The sequence below is a fragment of the Mustela nigripes genome, chromosome 16 (genome assembly GCF_022355385.1).
Source record: "Mustela nigripes isolate SB6536 chromosome 16, MUSNIG.SB6536, whole genome shotgun sequence".
NCBI classification, from domain to species: domain Eukaryota; kingdom Metazoa; phylum Chordata; class Mammalia; order Carnivora; family Mustelidae; genus Mustela; species Mustela nigripes.
In genome coordinates, this window is record NC_081572.1 from 50104397 (window position 1) to 50126610 (window position 22214).

Genomic DNA, 22214 nt, shown 5'->3' on the forward strand with positions numbered 1-22214 from the left:
TCCAAAACTCACTGTGAATGAAAGCATAAGATACCGAACAGAGTGTGATGTCAATCACTAGAAATAAGCAAACAAAAATACATACTATAATGTTAACAGTGATTATCCTGAGTAGGAAAAGGAGAGAATGAGTAGTGGATTGTGACCACAGGGGACATTAGCTTTATCAATTTAACTTGTATAAGGGATTAATGTATTTGTAATTAAAAGGTAAAAAAAGAAAAAGAAACTCTGTGATGCCAAGGTATTATTTCACTTTGGGCACAGTGGGTCTTGCTTTAGGGCTACTGTTCCTAGCAAGTCCTCATTTCAAATGTGATTGCAATACACCAACAGATACAAATTTGTCTTCTTTGAGAAAAATTTCAGGAAGATGCCAAAACCATAACGCTAAAACAAACACTGAAAACTATCTTTAAAGATGTGGAAAAGTCATTACTTCTCTATTTCTGACCCATTTTATACATTATCTGTTAAAATTGATTTATTTTACACACCAAAATACTTACAGAAGTAAACCATCTTGCAATTGACAGACTTATTTATTTTGTTTTTAGATTTTATTTATTTGACAGAGAGAGAGAGAGAATGAAAGAGAGAGCACAAGCAGGGAGAGCGACAGGCAGAGGGAGAGGGAGAAGCAAGCTCCCTACTGAGTAGGGAGCCAGATGCAGGGCTCGATCCCAGGACCCTGGGATCAGGACCTAAGCCAAGGCAGCCGCTCAACTGACTGAGCCACCCAGGCACCCCAACAGACTGTCTTAATTAAGGCTGTAAGTAAATGAACCAACCATTCCCTAATAAATACAACCTTTGCTAATTAATCCAATAGGCTTACTGTCCACCATTTGCCAATAAGTGGCAGAGCCAAGATTAAAACCGAGGAAGTCACTCCTGAGCCTCCACTCTTAACTGTGGTCTACTGGATACTCTATGTAAAAATGTAACAGTAGATTATAAAAATTTTTAAATTTTAAATAAAAAAATAGAAGATGCAAAATTCAGTAGACTTGTAAAAATTCTTGATACCAGTTAAACTTACCCTGCGTATGTCCGCTGATACAGAGATTCTGGGTCCAGACTCGCAGCATCCACAATTATCGCTTCATCAAAATTTTTCAGAATTTTAACACTGGCTTTTTTCATACTGGACTACAAGAGAAATTGTAAAATTAATAGTTACTCAGGAATCAAACAGTCCTAAGTTTGGATTATGACAGAGTTGTATAAAATCTTCAGTATTTGAAATACATGTAATTCTCACTCAACTTCAACATTATGGAGATGTTGAAAAGCAATGATTATGAAATACAAAATACAACTAAAGTACAGTATTACAATGTACAACATACACTATTTATTGCCAAATCTGTTTGTCTTCTTAATGATCTATGTTCCAACAAATGTGCTATCTTCACGAGTATTACCTTCCCAAGTATGTAGGACTCGTATCCACCCAGACATAGTTCAGCTAACTTTTACAAATAAACATGAATACTTCTGACTTTCAGTGTACCTTGTGTACTTTCAGTGTACATAACAAAGGAGAAGCTAAAGAAAACTTTCTAAAATGACCAGCTAGATGAGTATATAGTAAGTTCCCCTCCAGCATGTCATCTCCCACTCCTCATCCCACAAAAAAGTCAGAATTGGTATTTCTAGGAAATACCGGAGCCACGGGTTTTCCTAGATATTCCACCTCTAAAAATTCAATTACAGTCAGACTTAGCTCCACAGAATGACTAATACACAAGATTATTATTCACTGTAGCATTGTTTAAAATAACAAAAGATGGGAATGTGCTTAATATACATGACTAAGGTATAGGTCAAATTAAAATAAAAACTGAACAGACACTTATTATAGAACACACCCTACAGTGTGGGGGGAGGGAGTTCTCTTTAAGTAACAAGAAGGGTAAATAATTAAAAAGAGGCACCAGGGCGCCTGGGTGGCTCAGTTGGCTAAGCGCCCCCTTCAGGTCAGTTCGGGTCCTGCACTGGGCTCCCTGCTCAGTGTGGAAGTATATGCTTCTCCCTTTGCTTCTCCCCCTTCCAGACCCCCGCCCCCCCCGGCTTGTGCTCTCCCTCTTGTTCACTCTCTTTCTCTCAAATAAAGGTATCCAAAAGAAAACTATTAGAGCTAACAAATGAATTTAGTAAAGTTACAAGGTACAAGATCAGCACAGAAAGTTTATTCCTATGCATTACCAATGAAGAATAAGAAAATGAAATTAAAAAAATAATTCTAATTATAATGGCATCAAAAAGAATATTCAGGAAAAAAAAGACCCATGGAAATACAAAACTTGTACACTGAGACCCTACAAAATTATGATGAAAGAAATTAAAGACAGCTTAAATAAGTGGATGACATCCCACGTTCATGGACTAGAAAAAGACTTAATACTGTTAAAATGGCAATAGAGCCCAAAGGAACCTACAGATTCAATGAAAACCCAATTTTAAAATTCATATGAAATTGAGGGACCCAGAACAGCCACAATAATCTGACAATTGAATAAAACAAAGTTGGAGGACACACAGTCCTGATTTCAAAACTTGTAAAGCTGTAGTAATCAAAACAATGTAGTACTGGCATAAGATACATGTAGATCAAGGTAGTAGAACTGAGAGTTCCAGAAATAAATTTAAGGTCAAATGATTTTTGACAAAGATGCTAAGATCGATCGTTCAATGGTAAAAGAATAGTTCTATCAACAGATGGTTCTGGGACAACTAGATATCCACATGCAAAAAAATAAATAAATAAAGTTGGCCCTACCTCACACAACATGCAAACTAACTCAAAATGGATCAAAGGCCTAAAACTCTTAGAAGAAAATACAGGTGGGTATGGGGAGTGACTGCTTAATGTTCCATTTGTGAGGTTTCCATTTGGGGCGATGAAAAAGGCTGGAACCAGATAGCAGTAAGGTTGCACAACACTGAATATATACTAAATGTCACCGAATTAGACATTTCATAATAGTTAACTTTGTTAGGTGAATTTTATCTCAATTTTTAAAAAATTATATTTCTTATGCTTACAATGAAAATATGAATATAAGAAAAAATTCCCTTTGTAATAGTATCAAAAAGAATAAAATATTTAGGGGCGCCTGGGTGGCTTAGTGGGTCAAGCCTCTGCCTTCGGCTCAGGTCATGATTCCAGGGTCCTGGGATCAAGCTCCACATCGGGCTCTCTGCTCAGCGGGGAGCCTGCTTCTTCCTTCTCTTTGCCTGCCTCTCTGCCTACTTGTGATCTCTCTCTGTCAAATAAATAAATAAAATCTTTAAAAAAAAAAAGAATAAAATATTTAAAAGAAACAAGAAATGCAAAACTGATACTTGAAAACTACAAAATGTTATTGGAAGATTTGAAATAAATGAAAGCTATCCTACCTTCATGGGTCAGAATATTTAATATCATTATGATGGCAATTTGTCCCAAACTGATCGATGGAACTGATGCACTTCCCCATCAGAATTCTGGCTGGAGTCTTCATAGAAGTTGACAAACTAATCCTTAAATGCATTTGAAAACTCAAGGGACCTCGAATAGTCAAAACAATCTTGAAAAAAGAAGAACTAAGTGGGAAGACTCACTTCCTTCCTGATTTCAAAACTTGTTACTCAAGGAAAGGTAATTAGGACAGAGTTAAACACTTGTCATTTCAGCTAAGAATTCTACTTCTAGGTGTGTGTGTGTGTGTGTGTGTGTGTGTGTGTGTGTGTATATATATATATATGGGAGAAATGAAAACCTATATCCACACAAAAACTTGTACAGCAGCATTATCTGTAATAATCAAAAGACAGAAACAATCCAAATGTCCATCAATTGATGTATAAATAAAATGTGGTATGAGCGTACAACAGAGTATTATTTGGCCATAAAAGGAATAGAGTTCTGGGGTGCCTGGGTGGTTCAATCAGTTGAGCGCTGGACTCTTGATTTTGGCTCAGGTCATGACGTCAGGGTCTTGGAATTGACCCAGTGACAGGCTCCCTGCTCAGTGGGGAGTCTGCTTCTCCCTCTGCCCCACCCCTTAGCTCACACTGTCTCTCTCTCTCTCTAGTAAATGACTTTTTTTAAACTACCACCACCAACAACAAAACAAACAAAAAAAGGAATAAAGTGCTGATACATGCTAAACATGGCTGAACCTTGAAAACAGCACACTAAATGAGAGAAGGCTGTCGCAAAAGACCATACATCATATGGTTCCAATTATATGAAATGTCCAGAATAGGCAAATCTATAGAAACAGAAAATAGATTAGCAGTAGCTTAGGGCTGGAAGAATTGCAGGATATGGATGGTATTAGTTAAAGGACACAGGGTTTCTCAGATGAAAAACTTTAAACTGGCTTTGGTGACAGTTGAGCAACTCTATGAATATACTAAAATCACCAAATGATACAACATAAATGGGTGAACTGTATGGTATATGAATTATATCTCAATAAAGCTGTACTAAAAAAAGAGTATATATAAACTGATTTCAATTACGTAACTAAATAGGTAAAACTAACCTATGCCATCAAAAATCAGGATAGTAGCTATTCTAGCAGGGAGGACGGTGACTAGAAGAGGGCACAAGAGGGTTTATGACGTACTGATAATGTCATGTTTCCTGATCTGGATCCTTGATACACAGATCAAGTCTGTTTATGAAAATTCTTCAAGCTACATATAGTTATGATATACTGAGTTTTCTGTATATATACTATACTTCAACCTAAAATGTAAGAATACATTTTAAGGTCAGCAGCTAGAACTTTTAAGTGCTGAAGTAACAACTAAACATTCTAGCCTATCTCAAAAAGCAAAATGGCAACCACATTCGGCAGGTCACCATACATAAGCTAAATAGGAAGGAAACGTACTAAGGAGAGCCTTGTTGATGGTGATAAGCAGTACTGTCACAGAAACTAAGAAAATTTATCCAAGGCCCTGTGTCAAAAAATCTGAAGTGGGGGGGCCTGGGTGGCTCAGTGGGTTGAGGCCTCTGCCTTCGGCTCAGGTCATGATCCCGGGGTCCTAGGAAAGAGCCCCACATCGGGCTCTCTGCTCCGCAGGGAGCCTGCTTCCTCCCCTCTCTCCCTCTCTGCCTACCTCTCTGCCTACTTGTGATTTCTCTCTCTCTGTCAAATAAACAAAATCTTAAAAAAAAAAAAAAAAATCTGAAGTGTTACGTATGTGTCAACAGTGTGATGTGAAAATAATCATGCTCCGTTATGCTGAAGAACACTAGACAGGGAATATGTTCTGGCTCTACACTTACTGTGTGATTTTAATACAATTAGTTAACTTCGTAGTATCTTTCTAGATTTCTTCTCTTAGCGACAACCCATTTCATCCAATTTGGGGGAGAATCAGATAAGGTTTGATACAGGAAAGCACTCCAAAAAACGAAAAAAGATTAAGGAAATGTACAACGGCACTACAGTTCAAAATGAAACCAGAAACTCTTCAGTGAAATACAATATTAAGAATTATGAAGAATTATTCTAGGGGTTCCTGGGTGGCACAATCGGTTACGTCCGACTCTTGGTTTCAGCTCAGGTCGGATCTCAGGAAGATCAAGTCTGCTCCGTACAGTGTGGAGTCTCCTTGGGGTTCTCTCTCCTTCTCTCCCTCTCCCTTCTCTCCCTTCTGCTCATGTTCACATGCACTGTCTCCTCAAATAAATAAGTAAATCTTAAAAGAAAAAGCATTTCAAATGTAGTCACTAAAATTTCCCAAATAATTCCACAAAGAGCTCTTCAGAGGCTATAAATGCATATCATGTTGTCTAATTACTGAAAGCCACAGCTGGAGTGTCAGGCAGAATAACGGCCTGAATGAAACAACACAGTACCTTCCAATATAATACACCGTTAATCACTATGACATGTTTATTGAGACATATAGTAAGTAAGGCTAATTTTATTTTTCTACTTTGTTTCTTCTACAACAAAAACTTCCAAACCATATCTGCTACTGGTATTTGAAGGAAAGGATCCATACACCTCTCTTCCGATCGCCAGAGGCTAACTGATGAGTACCTGAGAAGCCGAGCTGTCTGGACCACCTGGGTGAGAGTCCTCAGGAGGGCCCACAGAGCCGTGGGCAGTCAGGGAAACATTTCCTCCCGGAAATTCATCTCCTCGGACCGAATGGATGAGATCATTCAAATACTTATAATAAAGATTGCTGGACAAAAAGCCAGGCAAAAAGACCTGGAAGAGAGGATAAGCATCATTTTAAAGGTGGATTCAAATACAATTAAAACTTTGTTTGAAAACAAAGTTTTACACATAATCCCTCCAGCTAGCAAATAGGGCTTTGCTTTTCCTTGCTACGCTCCAAGTATTACCCCTTCGTGTACAGTTTATGTTGTGACTAAAATTACGAGTACAATTTATAGGTGTCCCCCCACCCAAAAGCTTGCCATAAAACTATTACATAGACTTGATATTTAGACTTCTTAGTGACCAGAAAACATGCAGGGAGTGGATCTAATCTGAAATGAGATTTTTCTGGTTATAAAGTCTTTATGTGGGGCACCTAGGTGGCTCAGTGGGTTAAGCCGCTGCCTTTGGCTCGGGTCATGATCTCAGGGTCCTGGGATTGAGCAGGGAGCCTGCTTCCTTCTCTCTCTGCCTGCCTCTCTGCCTACTTGTGATCTCTGTCAAATAAATAAATAAAATCTTTAAAAAAAAATAATAAAGTCTTTTATGTATTTATTATTATTATTATTATTTACTTCTGAACTGATTTCCTTAAGATAAATTATCAGGCGTGTGATTATTGAGTTAAACAGTGTGAGTGTTTTAGCTTTTTTTTTTTTTTTAAAGATTTTACTTATTTATTTGAGAGAGAGAGAATGAGAGAGAGCGCATGAGAGGAGAGGGGTCGGGGAGAAGCAGAGATGAGCAGGGAGCCCGATGTGGGACTCGATCCCAGGACTCCTGGACCATGACCTGAGCCCAAGGCCATTCAGACACCCTATTTTAGCTTTGATATATATGGCCAATTTACTCTTCAGAAGGATGCTGTCAATTTATATCACCGGCAATGTATCAAGGTCTCTGTTTTGACATAGGCTTTCCAATACCAGATATGTTTTTCCAAATCACTGTTAATAAGTGCATAATGATAATATGGATATTTTTATTTACATTTAAAAATTGTGGGTGGGGGGATGGGTGAGCCTGGTGGTGGGTATTATGGAGGGCACATATCACATGGAACACTGGGTGTGGTGCATAAACAATGCATCTTGGAACACTGTATCAAAAACTAATGATGTATTTTATGGTGACTAACATAACACAATAAAAAAAATAAAAATTATTAATGATGCTGAATAAGTTCCCATGTTTATTACTGGCATTTCCTACTACCAACTTTTCCTTCAGAGCAGTTAGCACATGACTGTAAGTTATCTGTGTTTCATGTGTGCCTTCATTATAGACAGAGGTCCAGGAGGGCAGAAGCCACGTTTCTTCTATCACTGAAACGCCGATACCTAACACAAAAATTCTCAAAGTACTGATGAAAAAATCATCCACGTCTTTTTCTCATTTATCTACTTGACAGTATTCTTTTTTTTTTTTTAAGACTTTATTTATTTATTTGACAGAGAGAAATCACAAGTAGGTAGAGAGGCAGGCAGAGAGAGAGAGAGGAGGAAGCAGGCTCCCTGCTGAGCAGAGAGCCCGATGCGGGACTCGATCCCAGGACCCTGAGATCATGACCTGAGCCGAAGGCAGCGGCTTAACCACTGAGCCACCCAGGCACCCGACTTGACAGTATTCTTAAAATTAGTGTAAGTTCTTTACATATGCACATTTTATAAGAAATATTTTCACATTGGTTTTCTCTGTATTTTAATTTTACTTTATTAAGAAAATTTACAGGGGCGCCTGGGTGGCTCAGTGGGTTAAGCCACTGCCTTCGGCTTGGGTCATGATCTCAGGGTCCTGGGATCGAGTCCCACATCGGGCTCTCTGCTCAACAGGGACCCTGCTTCCTCCTCTCTCTATGCCTGCCTCTCTGCCTACTTGTGATCTCTGTCTGTCAAATAAATAAATAAAATCTTTAAAAAAAAAAAAAAAGAAAATTTACATTCTTTATATGATACAGATTTGGAACTTTTCCTTTACGATCAGGAAGATTTTAATTTTAATCATGAAAAAATTTTCATCTCTGGGCAATAGCTGATACTCTATTCAGTTTACCATGAGCTTTTTAATGATTTGATTTTTATATGTAACTCTTCCACATTTCTGAAATTCAGTTTTTACATGTATTATTCAACAGTGCTTACTTAATCCTTTTCCACCTAGATACACATGACATATATAAGCAACATAACTTCATGGGCTTATCCTGGGCTCTGTGCAATTCCTGATAAAATCTGCTCTAGTTCATTAGAAAAAAGAAATCATTCACAAATTCTAATACCTTATTATTAAGCTATTAGCGATACCCCACGAGTTACAATATACGAAACTAGTGTTCAAACCTCATTGATAGATACTGATAAAATGTTTGGATCATTTTAAGCAAATTTGCCTAATATTGCTATCTAATTATTTTTGAAAATTTAATAATAAAGGCAGTAATAATAGCCACTAACATATTTTAATGCTTATATGTGTTGGACGTAATGCTAGTAAGAAGAACTTTGTATGTCTTACCTCATTTTCCTCCTTAAAATAACTTTTAGGTAAGTATCCAAATTATCTCCATTTTAGAGGATAACAGAAACCAGAATTAAAGAACTTCAGTAACAGCCTGAGGTCACTCAGCCTATCAAGGCTAAAGTAATACATACAAAGTCAGACTCAAGGCCTGTGCTCTTAACCACTATGCTCCACTGCTTCAATTTTCCAGTTTTGTTACACTTGGTTTTTTCCCGTGTTATGTTTTCCGGGTTTCACCAGTAAAAACTTCCTGCAGTTTAATATTTTTGAAGTTCTTGGTTACCTTCTCCATGGTTGTCCAGGCCTGACGTAATGGAGTTGTGAAACAGTTAGGGAGTGGCCCACCTTCCCTGCAGATATTGGATTCAATTTCTAATCGTACAACATCATCAAATCCAAGAGGATGTGTGGCCTGGAGGGAGAAATACCTGTGGTATAAAGACAGCCAAAGTCAAACCAAATTGCCTAGCCAGGATAAGCAACTTCTGGCACCTACTCTTCTATGAGGCTACTTGATTCAGCCTGTGGATGTAGGACTTGAGAGCTGGCTTCTAGAAGCCGTGCTGCAACCTTTATTCCCACAGCCCCAAAGGTATCTGGGTCAACTTGCTACCTTTCTCTGTCCTTCCATTTTCCTCAGTTCTTGTTTTAAGATTGCTGAGGGTCAGGCTACAAAAAGAAAAAGAAACCAATCACACATATTTAACGGGCCCCTATTCTCTGTTCAACACCCAGGAGACAGAAATGGACTTAAAAGAGGGTAAGACACAGTTCTTCCCTCTGGAAAGGGAGCAGAAAAGATCTCTGCATTGGACACAATGAGAAAACACCACTGTAGCTACAAGGCACAAGTCAAACATGCAGGAATTCAAACTATGATAGCACCGAGGGTCAAGTAGATGGATTTCACGTATTTGGATAGAATGACAGGACTTGATGAGGAGTGGGTGTAGAAGGGAAAAGGAGTAATCAATGATACCTCAAAGATTTCTAACTTCACAAGATATAATGCAAAACTACTGTTTTGGTAAGTGGATTATAAGGTAGACACCAAAAAAAGGATTAAAAGCAAAAAATATATGCATGTTCTCTTCCAAGCATTCTAGGGACTTCTAAATCTTATCTATGATACAAACACAGAAAGACTGATCGGGTATGTTTGTGATGATACATACATAAGATGCAAAACCAAACGGGCATGGGGGCCGGGGTAGTTCAGTCAGCTGAGTGTCCAACTCTTGATTTCAGTTCAGGTCATGATCTCAGGGTCATGGGATGGAGCCCACTGTCGGGCTCCAGACTCAGCAGGGAATCTGCTTGAGATTCTCGATTCTTTCCCTCACCATCTGCCCTTCCCCACTTCATATGCTTGCTCGCACTCTACCTCTCAAATAATAATAATAATAATAATAATAATAATAAAAAATCTTTTAAAAACCTCAAGAACTGGGATTGGTGAAGTCAAATTTGGCACAATGAACTTGACAAAGCGACAGTGCCAGTGGGATGCCATACAGCGATCTTCATTTAAAAATGGCTCCCAATGTAAAAATGGGATCCAGTGGGCAAACAGGGTCTCTGCTCTGGGTGGCTACTGAACTCCAGCCAGAACCTTGGTACTAGTGTCACTCTTCTATTTTAGCATTAAAATAAAATTTAAAAAATTTTTTTTGTTATTAGCCTTTTCGTAAACAGTCTCCCAACTTGTAAAAACAAGTTGGCAAATATTCCTCCATGATTTGAATTTGGGGGCACACCAGACCAAATTTCTAAAAGAAAACACTTGCTATTTCCAAATCCATATTAGCAATGTTTCTTATGTAATATTTCTCACAAATGTATTATACTGAAACAAACACTGGGAAAACATGAAGAACTGTAATCCAGCTCAAGTTCTCCCACTAACTTGCCTTGTGACTTTGAGAAAAAAGAGTCTTCATTTTCTTGTCTGCAAAATGGGAAAACTAGACTAGATCCCGAATCTGGCTACCCATCAACATCATCTGGGGTATCTTCTAAAAATAAAGATTCCTGGGTCATGCCTCAAACGTGCTGAATCAGAATCTCTTAGAGCGGAGGGCTGGAAATCTATTTTTAACAAGCTTCCAGCTGGTTCTTATACAGACAGCCCAGCACGGACCTGCAGAGCAGTGCTCAGGAACCGCTGACCTAGATGCGTGCTCAGCTCTCTTGCAACCCTAACATCCCGTGGTTTTCCTCTACTGTCAAGTTATCCTCTCAGCGGTTGCTTGTGGATACAAATAGCACATTACTTTTCTTTACAGAATTAAGAAAAATTAAATGAAAATTAAAAGACTGACACAGCTGGAGGCGCCTGGGTGGTTCAGTCGTTAAGTGTCTGCCTTCGGCTCAGGCCCTGATCCCAGGGACCTAGGATCGAGCCCCGTATCGGGCTCCCTGTTCGGTGGGAAGCCTGCTTCTCCCTTTCCCACTCCCCCTGCTTGTGTTCCCTTTCTTGCTGTGTCTCTGCCAAATAAATAAATAAAATCTTTAAAAAAAAAAAAAAAGGGTGACACGGCTGACCACAGGCTTAGCACTCGACTGACCAGATGTTCTCAGTTCTGTTCACTGTAAGATTCTGCCATCCTCTCATTTTCAATGAAGACCAATGAAAAACTCTTATTCAATGAGTAATAACTTGGCTGCACAGATCTGCACCAGAAATATGATACACCTGTACACAGATATCTAATACCCTTTACAATACATTCCCTTTAGTTTCATCTTCCTCTTAGATTGCCTACCCAAGTTTTACTAACCCAAACTCAAGTTTCCTGGAAGTGCCACACCCTAAGTTTCTCTGACTTTGCTTGTGCCAATGCCTCTGTCTAGAATGTTCTTTCCCGCCTTCTCCGGCTAGCAATTCAATTCATTATTCAGGTTTCAATTCAAATCTTTCTTCTGTGAAACCTCCCCTAACTCCACCACCATCATCCTTCTTGCCACATACAAACCACCCATTCCCCTAGCAGAAATATTTTTTTCTAAGAATCCTAAAATGTCCCATAGGAAAAGAGGCTTTTATGCTATTCTGTGTGAGCTCCTTGACAGCAAAAACTGGATTTGTCTTTACTTCTGATATACATATCAAATACTCAATATTTGCCAGACGCTGAATACATCAATAAAACTCACTTGTCATATAAAATCATGGCATCGTTCTGTGCCTCCTGTCCATCATACTGGCCCTTTTTGGCAGCAAGTTGCGACTGGAAGTTATCTGCTGCCAACCAGAACTGTAAGATATTCACTGCATCCTCTTTTTCCATGTACTAGGAAGGAAAAATACAAGAACACAAGACTATCAATAGATTTCTCTAACCACCTCTAATCCATTACCCCAACCATTAAAAATATAAGACATATACAAAAAACAAAAACAAAAACAGATGTACTCGTTCAGTTCATGCCAGTCAGCAACTCACAGTCGCTCTTGAGACTGAAAAGTTGAAGATCATTCTCACAGAGGGGAAATAACCAAACAACTAACAAAAACCCCACCACACTGCTGGGTACAAACTTAAGGGAACTGGAGTCAGAATCACAGTAAAGATGATCCGTGGTCCCTCAGTGGCTAACATACAAAAAGTAAACTTAGCAGACCAAGTCTTTTAAACTCTATCACTTCCATCCCTCCATGCAGCCACCGCAACCTGAACAAATGGGGCCTTAAACTTACGGGAAACAGAGGGAGTGAGAAAGCAAATCAACCAAAAGCTCTGTTCTTGGGAGAGGCAGAGTGCAAGGGTATATCTACATTAATGTTTCGTGAGCCTGGAAAATCCTCTCCTCTCTACTTAATAGTCATTTGCTTTTGCAAGGAAAAGAATTTCATTTGCTGAAGCCTAACAAATATGCCTCAAAGAGATTAATCTACTCATTGCTTGAGAAATCCTATCAGGTGGCTAAAATAAAAGTGATGATAGTAGGAAAAATTTACTCCTTTTCTTTCTCTCTTCTGAAGTCTGGTCCACAAATATGTGTGCCCTGGAATCAAGTATAAAGTCTATGGTTTTAAAATGGCTCCAGATAATTAAAAGTAGGTATTATCTTGTAAGAAGTTTAATTAAGTTTTCAAAATGAGAGTTATTTTACACTGAGTTTTCATGTTCTCTTTAATCTGACTGATATGCCATTAAAGTACTCTTGCCATTAGGTGTACAACTTAACCTAAGAAAATTATTTCATTTCAGTGATCTTTTTGGAAATGATTTGGCTCTTCCATGTTATTTTCTATAGAGGGGGGGCCCCAGCATTTCTAGTTTAGAGGCTGGAATGCTCTAACAGAGTGCGAAAGGAAATGCAGACTTTACCTCAGAGAAATAAAAGAGGGCTGACTCACAGAAGAGAATGTCAGCCAGGTAAACAGTCCCACTGGTCAGCACTTCAATCTGGTATTTACAGAAATGGTGACTTCGCAGAAACTCACTAAAGTGCCTGCACGTGGACAAAAAGGGAAAATTTGAGGGAATGATCAAGGAAAGAGCTTAACTGGGAAAAATATACTCTTTCCACTCTGTGCCTAGTATATCTTAAAAGCCTAGGTCAACACTACTTCTCCTCCCATGGTGTCGTTCCTGGTTCCTAGACCTGGAAGTAATCTCTCCCACCTCTTAAAACTTTGTAGCTTTCCTCTGGTATGTGACACAAGCTACCTCATATTACATGTAACCAAAGAACATACCCTACTTCTCTTAATAGGATGTAAGTTCCTTCAAAGAAGGTACTATATCTAACTATGCCTTGCAAAGAGCACCCTTTTCATAAATACTAAATGAATCAATATGTACATTTTTTTCCTTACAGGCATGCAAAAGTAATTCATCTAAAAAAAAAAACTATGGAGGCAGTTTCAACAAATCTATGTGGATTTAGTAATAGAGCAACCATTAAGCTTAAAGCGTGCGCTAACAAATTAGGGTATCTAACTGAACACGTGCATAGCTTAAATAAATTCTAATAGTCACACTATTCTAATAATCACCCCCAAATGACTTCAGAATTTTCAAAAAATTCTTTTAACTTAAGAAATACTAACATTAAAAACAAACATGTGTTTTATTTTTAAGAGTTCACATAATTTATATTTAAAAGGCACCATGAACCAAGTCTTAGATATGCCTATAAGATCCTGTAAACATTCAAAATACTTAAGTCCTCAAAAATTGATTCTTTGTAGTTGAGTGAACCCAAATCCCCAAACCCAAAATGTGAAAGTATGAAATTAACTTACTCTTGCTCCATTGCACTAAAGACTATGGACTGTGCCAAAACGAAACAGTTGGGATCCACCTGTCCATCTTCTCCACAAATCTTTGCTGTAAAAGAAATGGTAAATACATTTCTACTAAATCCAAACCATACACCTTTGTGGATCAGAGTAGGAAATAACTGGAGAGGCATACAAATCAGAGAGTTTTAAATAGAGCTAAGAAAAATACAGATGGACATACAATCTTGAGGTAGGAAAAGTCTTTCTAACCATAGATATAAAGAAATCAAAAGATTCAATAGCATAAAATTAATTTCTATGCATTAACACACCCATAAAACAAAATTAAAAAGGCAAACTGGGGGGCGCCTGGGTGGCTCAGGGGGGTTAAGCCTCTGCCTTCGGCTTGGGTCATGATCTCAGGGTCCTGGAATCGAGCCCCACGTCGGGCTCTCTGCTCAGCGGGGAGCCTGCTTCCCCCTCTCTCTCTGTCTGCCTCTCTGCCTACTTGTGATCTCTGTCAAAATAAATAAAATCTTTTTTTTTTTTTAAGGCAAATGGGGGGGGTTGTGCAGCACCAATGACAGTTTACCCTGTATATGACAGATTATTATCATTCATATATCAAGAGCTCCTACAAACTAGTAAAAAATGTCCCCAAAGAAAAATGAGGAAAGGACATGAAGAAATAGTTTGCAAAAGGGGTGCCTGGCTGGCTCAGTCTGGAGGAGATGCTCACTCAGGGTTGTGAGTTTAAGCTCCATGCTGGCTGGGTGTAGAGATCACTAAAAAAAAATTAAATAAACTTAAAAAAAAAAAAAAGAATAAACATAAAATGGTCAATATGAAAAAATATACATGCTCACTAGCAGTCAAGTAAATATAACCACAAGTTAGAATAAGGAGGCACCCTACTGTTTGTCTAATAAACTGGCACAAAATTGTTATAACAACGCACAAGTTTAATTTTTTAAACACTGCACTGCCTTGCTTGGGCAAGGACATGGGAAAACGGACACTAACTAGTGTTAGTGAGAATATACTGGTATATCCTTTTCTGGAGAGCACTGTGGGAGTTTATAGCATAAGCTTTAAAAATAAACATGCCCTTTCAATCAGCAACTCTAAGACGGCAACTTAAAAGAGTTACGGATTTGTAAAAAAAGGTTTATCTGTAAAAAAGTTTATCAGAATGTTGTTTGGTAGAAACACAAAATGCATTAAAATTAGGAATTACCTAAGTAAACCGCAGCACATCAGTAAGCTGGTTAGCCAGCTATTAAATATGGCTGGAAAAAAACATTCACCCACGATGGCTGGTTTCACCTAAAGTTCACGACCTTAGTGAGACCTGAATGAAACCCAAGGATCGTACTACAGTTTCTGGGTCCATTTACTCTCATACTCTGCCAGACAACACACAACCCAGTTTCTCCTCTCTCTTGGAACACCTTAACAGCTCTTTTACTCTCTCTGCTGATAACTTTGTTTCCTGCTTCAATAAGAAAATAGAAGCAATGAGAAAATTATTTCCATCACTCCCACATCTACCTGGACCTCTACCATGCACTCCGCATTGAGCACCGGGCCCCATCCTCTTTTGCCTCAAGACTTCTTTCTTACAGCAGTTGTCCTCTGTCTCCTGCATCAATTTTTCCTTTGTTGCTGCCTCATACTCACCAGCTAGAGTCTGTGTGCTATACATACATACTTGTTTGTATGCTATATCTCATACGCTTATAACACATCGCTACAAAAAAACAAAACAAAAACCACTGTCCCTTGACTTAACATCCTCTTCCAGCTCATCTTTATAGCAAAATGCCTCTTAGGAGTTGCTCATACCTGCTGTCCTCACTCCGCCTCCTCTGGCGAAGTTTCTGTCTCCAGTGGTGGACTGAAATTAAGGTAACTGACGGACCAGCTGTCCACAAGGCTGGCAAACCCATTCCATTCCTAGTGTTCATCTTACTTAAAATCTCGGCAGGATTTAACATACCTCTGATCACTCCCTGACTCCCAGAAACACTTTTTCACTTGGCTCCCATTAAGAACTACTATACCCTTCTATACCCTACTCTTCTGAGACATAGCAGATACAAAGCTGACTTTACAGGCTGCTCCTTCTGTGTCTCCTTTGCTGGTTCTCCCTCACCCACCAGACTTGTGAATGTTAGGCCTGCCCCAAGACACAGTCCTTGGCCCTCTTGTCTGCTCACCATACTCACTCTGAGGATAATGTTCTCCATGGCTCTAAACCCATCTATATCCTGATGACTTCCAAACACATCGCCAACCCAGGCCTGCCTCTCTCATCAACTCCTTGCACAGATATTCAACTGCATACGTGACTTTCACCATTTGGGCACCTACAAACCCAAACTCCTGATTTTTCCCTTAAGCTATTACCCCTACAATCTTCTTCATTTTATAAATGGCAATTTCACTCTCCCAGTTATTCAGGTTTTTCAAAGAAATGAAGTCATGCTTGATTCCTTTTTCCTTCTTACCCTGCTTATTTTCAAACCATCAGCAAATTCTATCAGCTGTACCTTCAAAATATTTTTTAAATTCTACTTCAAGGATTTGCAGAAAATGAAGAGAGAGTGGAAGCATAGTTTCTGAGTTATTCTGAATCCCCATATAAAAAGGAAGTAATTAGCAACACCAGAAACCCATGAATAACATTTACAGCAAAACTAGGCAGGTGGGGTACACAGTAACAGCACAAATGCAGACTTCTTCCAACTGTAACGTATTTGAAGTACAGCTGTATTAGAATATTCCAACCAAAAGAGGAGAACATAGGGTAAGATTAAGAAGAATGGGGCTCAAAGAGGAAAAACGACTGGTCTGAAAACATACAGGTAATTAACATTTTAACTTTCTCAGATCCCTTAATCACTAAATATTATCAACTTATACTTCCAAAGATTATTTTCCCCCTCATGGTATTGTATCATTAATTTGATACAGTTTAAGAAAAGGAAAAAAAGAACTGAAGTGATATTTGTGGGGTTTTTGGTTTTTTTTTTTTTTTTTTAGATTTTATTTATTTATTTGCCAGAGAGAGAAAAAGACAGAGAGAGAGAAAGAGAGCACAAGCATGGGGAGCAGCAGAGACAGAGGGAGAAGCAAGCTCTCTGCTGAGCAGGGCGCCAGATGTGGGACTTGATCCCAGGACTTTGGGATCATGACCTGAGCTGAAGGTGAACGCTTAACTGAATGAGCCACCCAGGCGTCCCTGATATTTCATTTTTAAATGTAATGTATTTGGCTCAAAAATTCCCCCTTTTCTCCCCTAACCCAGATAGTTTGGTTATTCGCTGGTACAAACGAGTCCCCAAAGGAATCACTAGCCAATCAATTCCCCCAACAATCAAATTCTCATCAGTTAGGACACCCTAGTTGTATTATTATACAAGAAATGTTGGTCTAGAGAAGTCTGGAAGATGGTAGCCACAAATTCCCACATAAAAATAGAGGAATTACATAGAAAAGCCAAAATCCAATGACAACATTTGCAACAAAACTGGGTGAAAACCCAAAATACAAGCAAACGGGGACAAACAACCATTATCCACAAGACCTACATGCTAGAAGCACCTGTGTGGAAGAAAGAAAAGGAAAACAATGGGCTCGGCATCTGACGGGCCCCAAAATAGCCAACAGTTGTTCACTGTGAAGTATGGTGGGCCAATTTAAGAACTACAGCTCAGACAGGAAAGGGTTTTACTGTCTCCAACGATGACTGAGTGCAAAGTATCTCTGGTGAAGACTTCAGGAGCCCCATGCTGGGAAGAATCTGTTAACAGCATGATTCATTTCATAAATCAAAAATACAAAGTCCCTGTAATAAAAATTAAAACTCAGTACTAGGGCTTGATGGGAATACAATATTTATTTAATAAACAAACCACTGTCATCTGTGATTACAGGTGCACCTAAGGTCCTTCTGATACGATACAGCAAAAACTGACAATTTTTTTTAAGGTTTTATTTATTTATTTGACAGACAGAGATCACAAGTAGGCAAGAAGTCAGAGAAGCAGGCAGAGAGAAAGAGGAAGGAGCAGATCCCTGCTGAGCAGAGAGCCCAATGTGGGGGCTCAACCCCAGGACCCTGGGATCATGACCTGAGCTGAAGGCAGAGGCTTTAACCCAGTGAGTCACCCAGGCGCCCCCAATTTTTTTCTTACGAGGACCTACAGAGACATAGATTTACGTGACACAGTATACATATATGTATATGAAAACAATGTCCTGGAATGATGTTTGTTTGGCCTTATTACTGAGCACTTCAATTTTTCTATTCTAGTCCTTTGTTTGGCAGAAAGCTAGGTCTAAGAGACTGGTCTGAATTTACAGTTTGAAAAACACTGCCAAATAGCATACTACTTAATGTGTAGGCGTCTATTTCAAATCCTGACTCTGCCATGTCTGAGTTGTGTTACTCTGGGCAAATTATTTACTCTCTTTGTGCTTCTGATTCCTCATTTATAAAATAACAACTATATTTACATTACAACGTTCTTTAGAAGATTAGAGTTTATCCATGAAAAGTGCCTACAATGCTGTCTGGGACACACTGAGTACTCAATAAATGTGTGCTACTATTACTTCCTTGCTGCTGTTGTTATTTAAATCAAAGTCTAAGAATTTGGGTCCAATATATGAGAGAGGAAAATCTAAAGTGAGATACAGTAGATATATAAAGTGCTCTGAAAACAGACTAGGAAGGGATATGTTGAATTCCATGTTCATAAAGAAATCTCTTAGTTAATAACCCAAACCATGCATTATTTATTTATTTTTGCCATAACTTCAAGCACTGCTTACCTATGATGTCATTTCTCATTGCTTCTGTAATTGGTATTGGTTTAGCAGCATCTGGAGATATATATTTGGTAAAAGTATTCACTGCATCTTGTTCTATACCTGCAAGGAAAGAAGGGGAAAACTTCAAAATTCAAAGAGCAACTTGGATGAGTAATGGACCAGAATCAGGAGCAGCAGACCTATTTGCGGTATGACCAAGCAAACACACACACAAATCCATATACGTATATTACAAATATAAATACGTATCGCAAAGAATTTAGGACAAAACAAGCCTCCAGCATGCTATGTTTTCACTGTCTGGTTTGTGGAACAGAGTTCTATGTGAATCTCCCCCCTGACTCCCATCTAAACTAATGAGCTCTGAAACAGCAATTACTTCTGCATGTTTTCTTTCCAGGTCTCTTCTCCAAGTCTCAACTTGAAGGACTTGCACAGCAAATGTAACAGCAAGAGCTGTTAAAAATAAAAAATTATTTATAAACCTACACTTAAAATATTTTACAAAATGATTTCACATTCATAAACACATCTGTTTAACTTTCAACAACCTTAGAAGGTTAAAACAATGAGTCTCAAACTTTTGAGTCTCAGGACTACTCTGCAACTCTAAATTACTGAGGAACCCAAAGATCTTTCGTTAGTGGGAGTTTGGGCTATAGATATGAAGGTATTAGAAATTTTAAAAGACTGGGGTGCCTGGGTGGCTCAGATGATTAAGCCGCTGTCTTTGGCTCAGGTCATGGTCCCAGGGTCCTGGAATTGGGCCCTGCATTGGGCTCTCTGCTTAGCAGGGAGCCTGCTTCTCCCTCTCCCTCTGCTGCTCCCCCTGCTTGTACTCTCTCTCCTCTGTCAAATAAATAAATACTTAGAAAAAAAAAAAAAAGAAATTTAAAAAAACAAGAAAAATTTCTGACTCAGTTAAAATTAACATTAGTATATCTTTTTTAAGTTAACAAATACATTTTTTATGGAGAAGAAACTAATTTCCAAACAATACATTTCCAAAACACATTTCCAAAAATGTATTTTTTATGGAAAAAAAAACTATTTTCCAAAACAATTAGTGGGAAAAGGGCATTATTGAACATTTTTGCAACACTCTGTTTATATTGATAGGAAACTGCTATGTTTTCGTATCTGCTTTGGCATTCAATCTGCGGTGCTATTTTGTGTTGGCTGAAGTGTATTTTGATACAGTGATATAAAATACACACACACACACACACACACACACACACACACACACAGTCTTCATCCCTGTTCCTGGCAGAGACCTTCTAAAACCCCTGAAATTTCCTGAGTGGTAGGGGTAAGAGAAGCATATTTTGTTATTCATAATATGCCCCTTTCAACCACAGAAAAGTTTATGGTAATGAGGTGACATGCAGAAATGGGGCTGGTTGCCAGAGAAACCAACCATGTGATTACAGAATCAGAACTTTCAGCCCCACTCCCCACCCTCCAGGGAGAGTGGAAAATCTGGGGGATCATCAAGTTAATCACAAATGGTAATTCAACCAATCGTGCCCACATTATAGAACCACAACACCCCTGAATGAAGTGGTTCAGAGAGCTTCTGGGATGATGAATGCATCTATTTGCTGGAAGGGTGGCACAGCCCAACCCCACAAAGACAGGGCCTCCTGCACTTGGGATCCTTCTTGACCTTGCCCTCTGCAACTCTTCACTTGGTGGTTCACTTGTATACTTTATAACATACTTTATAATAAACCAGTAAAGTGTTTCCCTAGGTTCGGTGAGTTATTATGAAAATATTACTGAACATGAGGAGAGGTTGTGGAAACCCCAGATTTATATAGCTGGTTGGCCAGAAGTACAGGTAAAAACTTGAGACTTGTAGCTGGCACCTGAAATGGGGGGCAATCTTGTGGGACTGAGCCCTTAACCTGGGAGGTCGGTGCTACCTCTGGGGAGTTAGTGCCAGAATGAATTAAACAGTAGGACCCCACAGAGAGAAGAATGCTTGGTATGAAAACCCACACATATCAGAAGCTTTGTGAATGGAGAAACGGTTTTCTTTTATCTGTATATATTTTTAAAGGTTTTATTTATTTTTCTGACAGAGGGAAGGAACATAAGGAGGGGGACTGGGAGAGGGAGAAGCAGGCTTCCCTCGGAGCAGGGAAACTGATGTGGGGCTCCATCCCAGGATGCTGGTCTCAGGACCTAAACCAAAAGCAGATGCTCAACAACTGAGCCACCTAGGCACCCCTCTTTATATTAAGAAAATCTTGCCTCACACATGCAGAGATGGGAAAAGGAGTATTTTAACAGCTTTCTGAAATCACTGTGAAGATATTCTTCTTTGATATTACATCAGAACTTGACAAGTGGTAGTTTCTTAAAGGTTAGTTAGAATGTGGAAGTACAAACTAGATCAGTAAAATTGTCTGTTATATTAAAACCCAATGGTCTATTTCCCATGGTAAGTGGATCTTTTTACTCTTGATTTTATGACATCACATATTTTTGAATATTTTCGAAAATATTGGTTCACTGACTTACACAGACCTTCCAAATATGGATATACTGCATCACACAGTGTATCACATCATTAATATCACCTTATCAAACATTCTTTAAAGCTGCCAAAGCACAGGGTGATGAATATAAGTTTCCCAAAATTCTAATTTTCAATTGAAAAGGCTTACATTTTACAGAGAGCAACAAATACTGTCAGCAAAAAATACTATCAACAAATACTTGAAATGACAGGCTCATTTTATTCATTTCCAAGAAAACGTCAGGAAAAATACCCAACTCTGTGTAACCACAGTCTTTCTTTGGAGTAAAAATGGTATTCCATCAAAAAAGCAACTAACTGAGGAGGGCTTGGGCGGCTCACCCAGCTGAGAGTTTGACTCTTGGTTTCAGCTCAGATCATGATCTCAGAGTCATGAGATCAAACCCTGTGAGGGACTCTGCACTCAGCATGGAATCTGCTTTAGATTCTCTCTTCCTCTCCCTTCTGTTCACGCTCTAATAAATAAAATCTTTTTAAAAAATATTTATTTATTTGACAGACAGAGATCACAAGCAGGCAGAGAGGCAGGCAGAGAGAGAGGGAGAAGCAGGCTCCCCGCTGAGCAGAGAGCCCGATGTGGGGCTCGATCCCAGGACCGTGAGATCATGACCCGAGCCGAAGGCGGAGGCTCAACCCACTGAGCCACCCAGGTGCTCCCCTCTAATAAATAAAATCTTAAAAAAAAAAAAAAAAAAAAAGGCAGCTGCTTGAGCTTACAAAAGCAGTCAAATATACATGTACTTTTCCTTAAAACAAGTAGCATACCCGAGTATGCAGAAGTGTTCTGCATGCTTCTCATGTCATCACACATTAAAAAACCACATACCCATGATATGATGGGCACTGGGTGTTGTATGAAAGTGTTGATCACTATATGCACATCTGAAAATAATAT

The 22214-nt window shown here is 38.9% G+C and overlaps 1 protein-coding gene across 4 annotated transcripts in view; it reads right to left on the reverse strand.

The window, feature by feature from the left end:
• Nucleotides 1-22214, reverse strand: part of AKAP10 (A-kinase anchoring protein 10) — a 79658-nt gene that overhangs the window by 18564 nt on the left and 38880 nt on the right. For all 4 annotated transcript variants that reach the window (XM_059378771.1, XM_059378770.1, XM_059378769.1 and 1 more), the window contains 7 exons: nt 18772-18870; nt 13954-14038; nt 13034-13157; nt 11856-11992; nt 8983-9127; nt 6054-6227; nt 1043-1152 (listed from right to left, as the gene is read on the reverse strand). In XM_059378771.1, coding sequence (XP_059234754.1) covers nt 1043-1152; nt 6054-6227; nt 8983-9127; nt 11856-11992; nt 13034-13157; nt 13954-14038; nt 18772-18870 — 874 coding nt within the window. The remainder of the gene's footprint in view (nt 1-1042; nt 1153-6053; nt 6228-8982; nt 9128-11855; nt 11993-13033; nt 13158-13953; nt 14039-18771; nt 18871-22214) is intronic.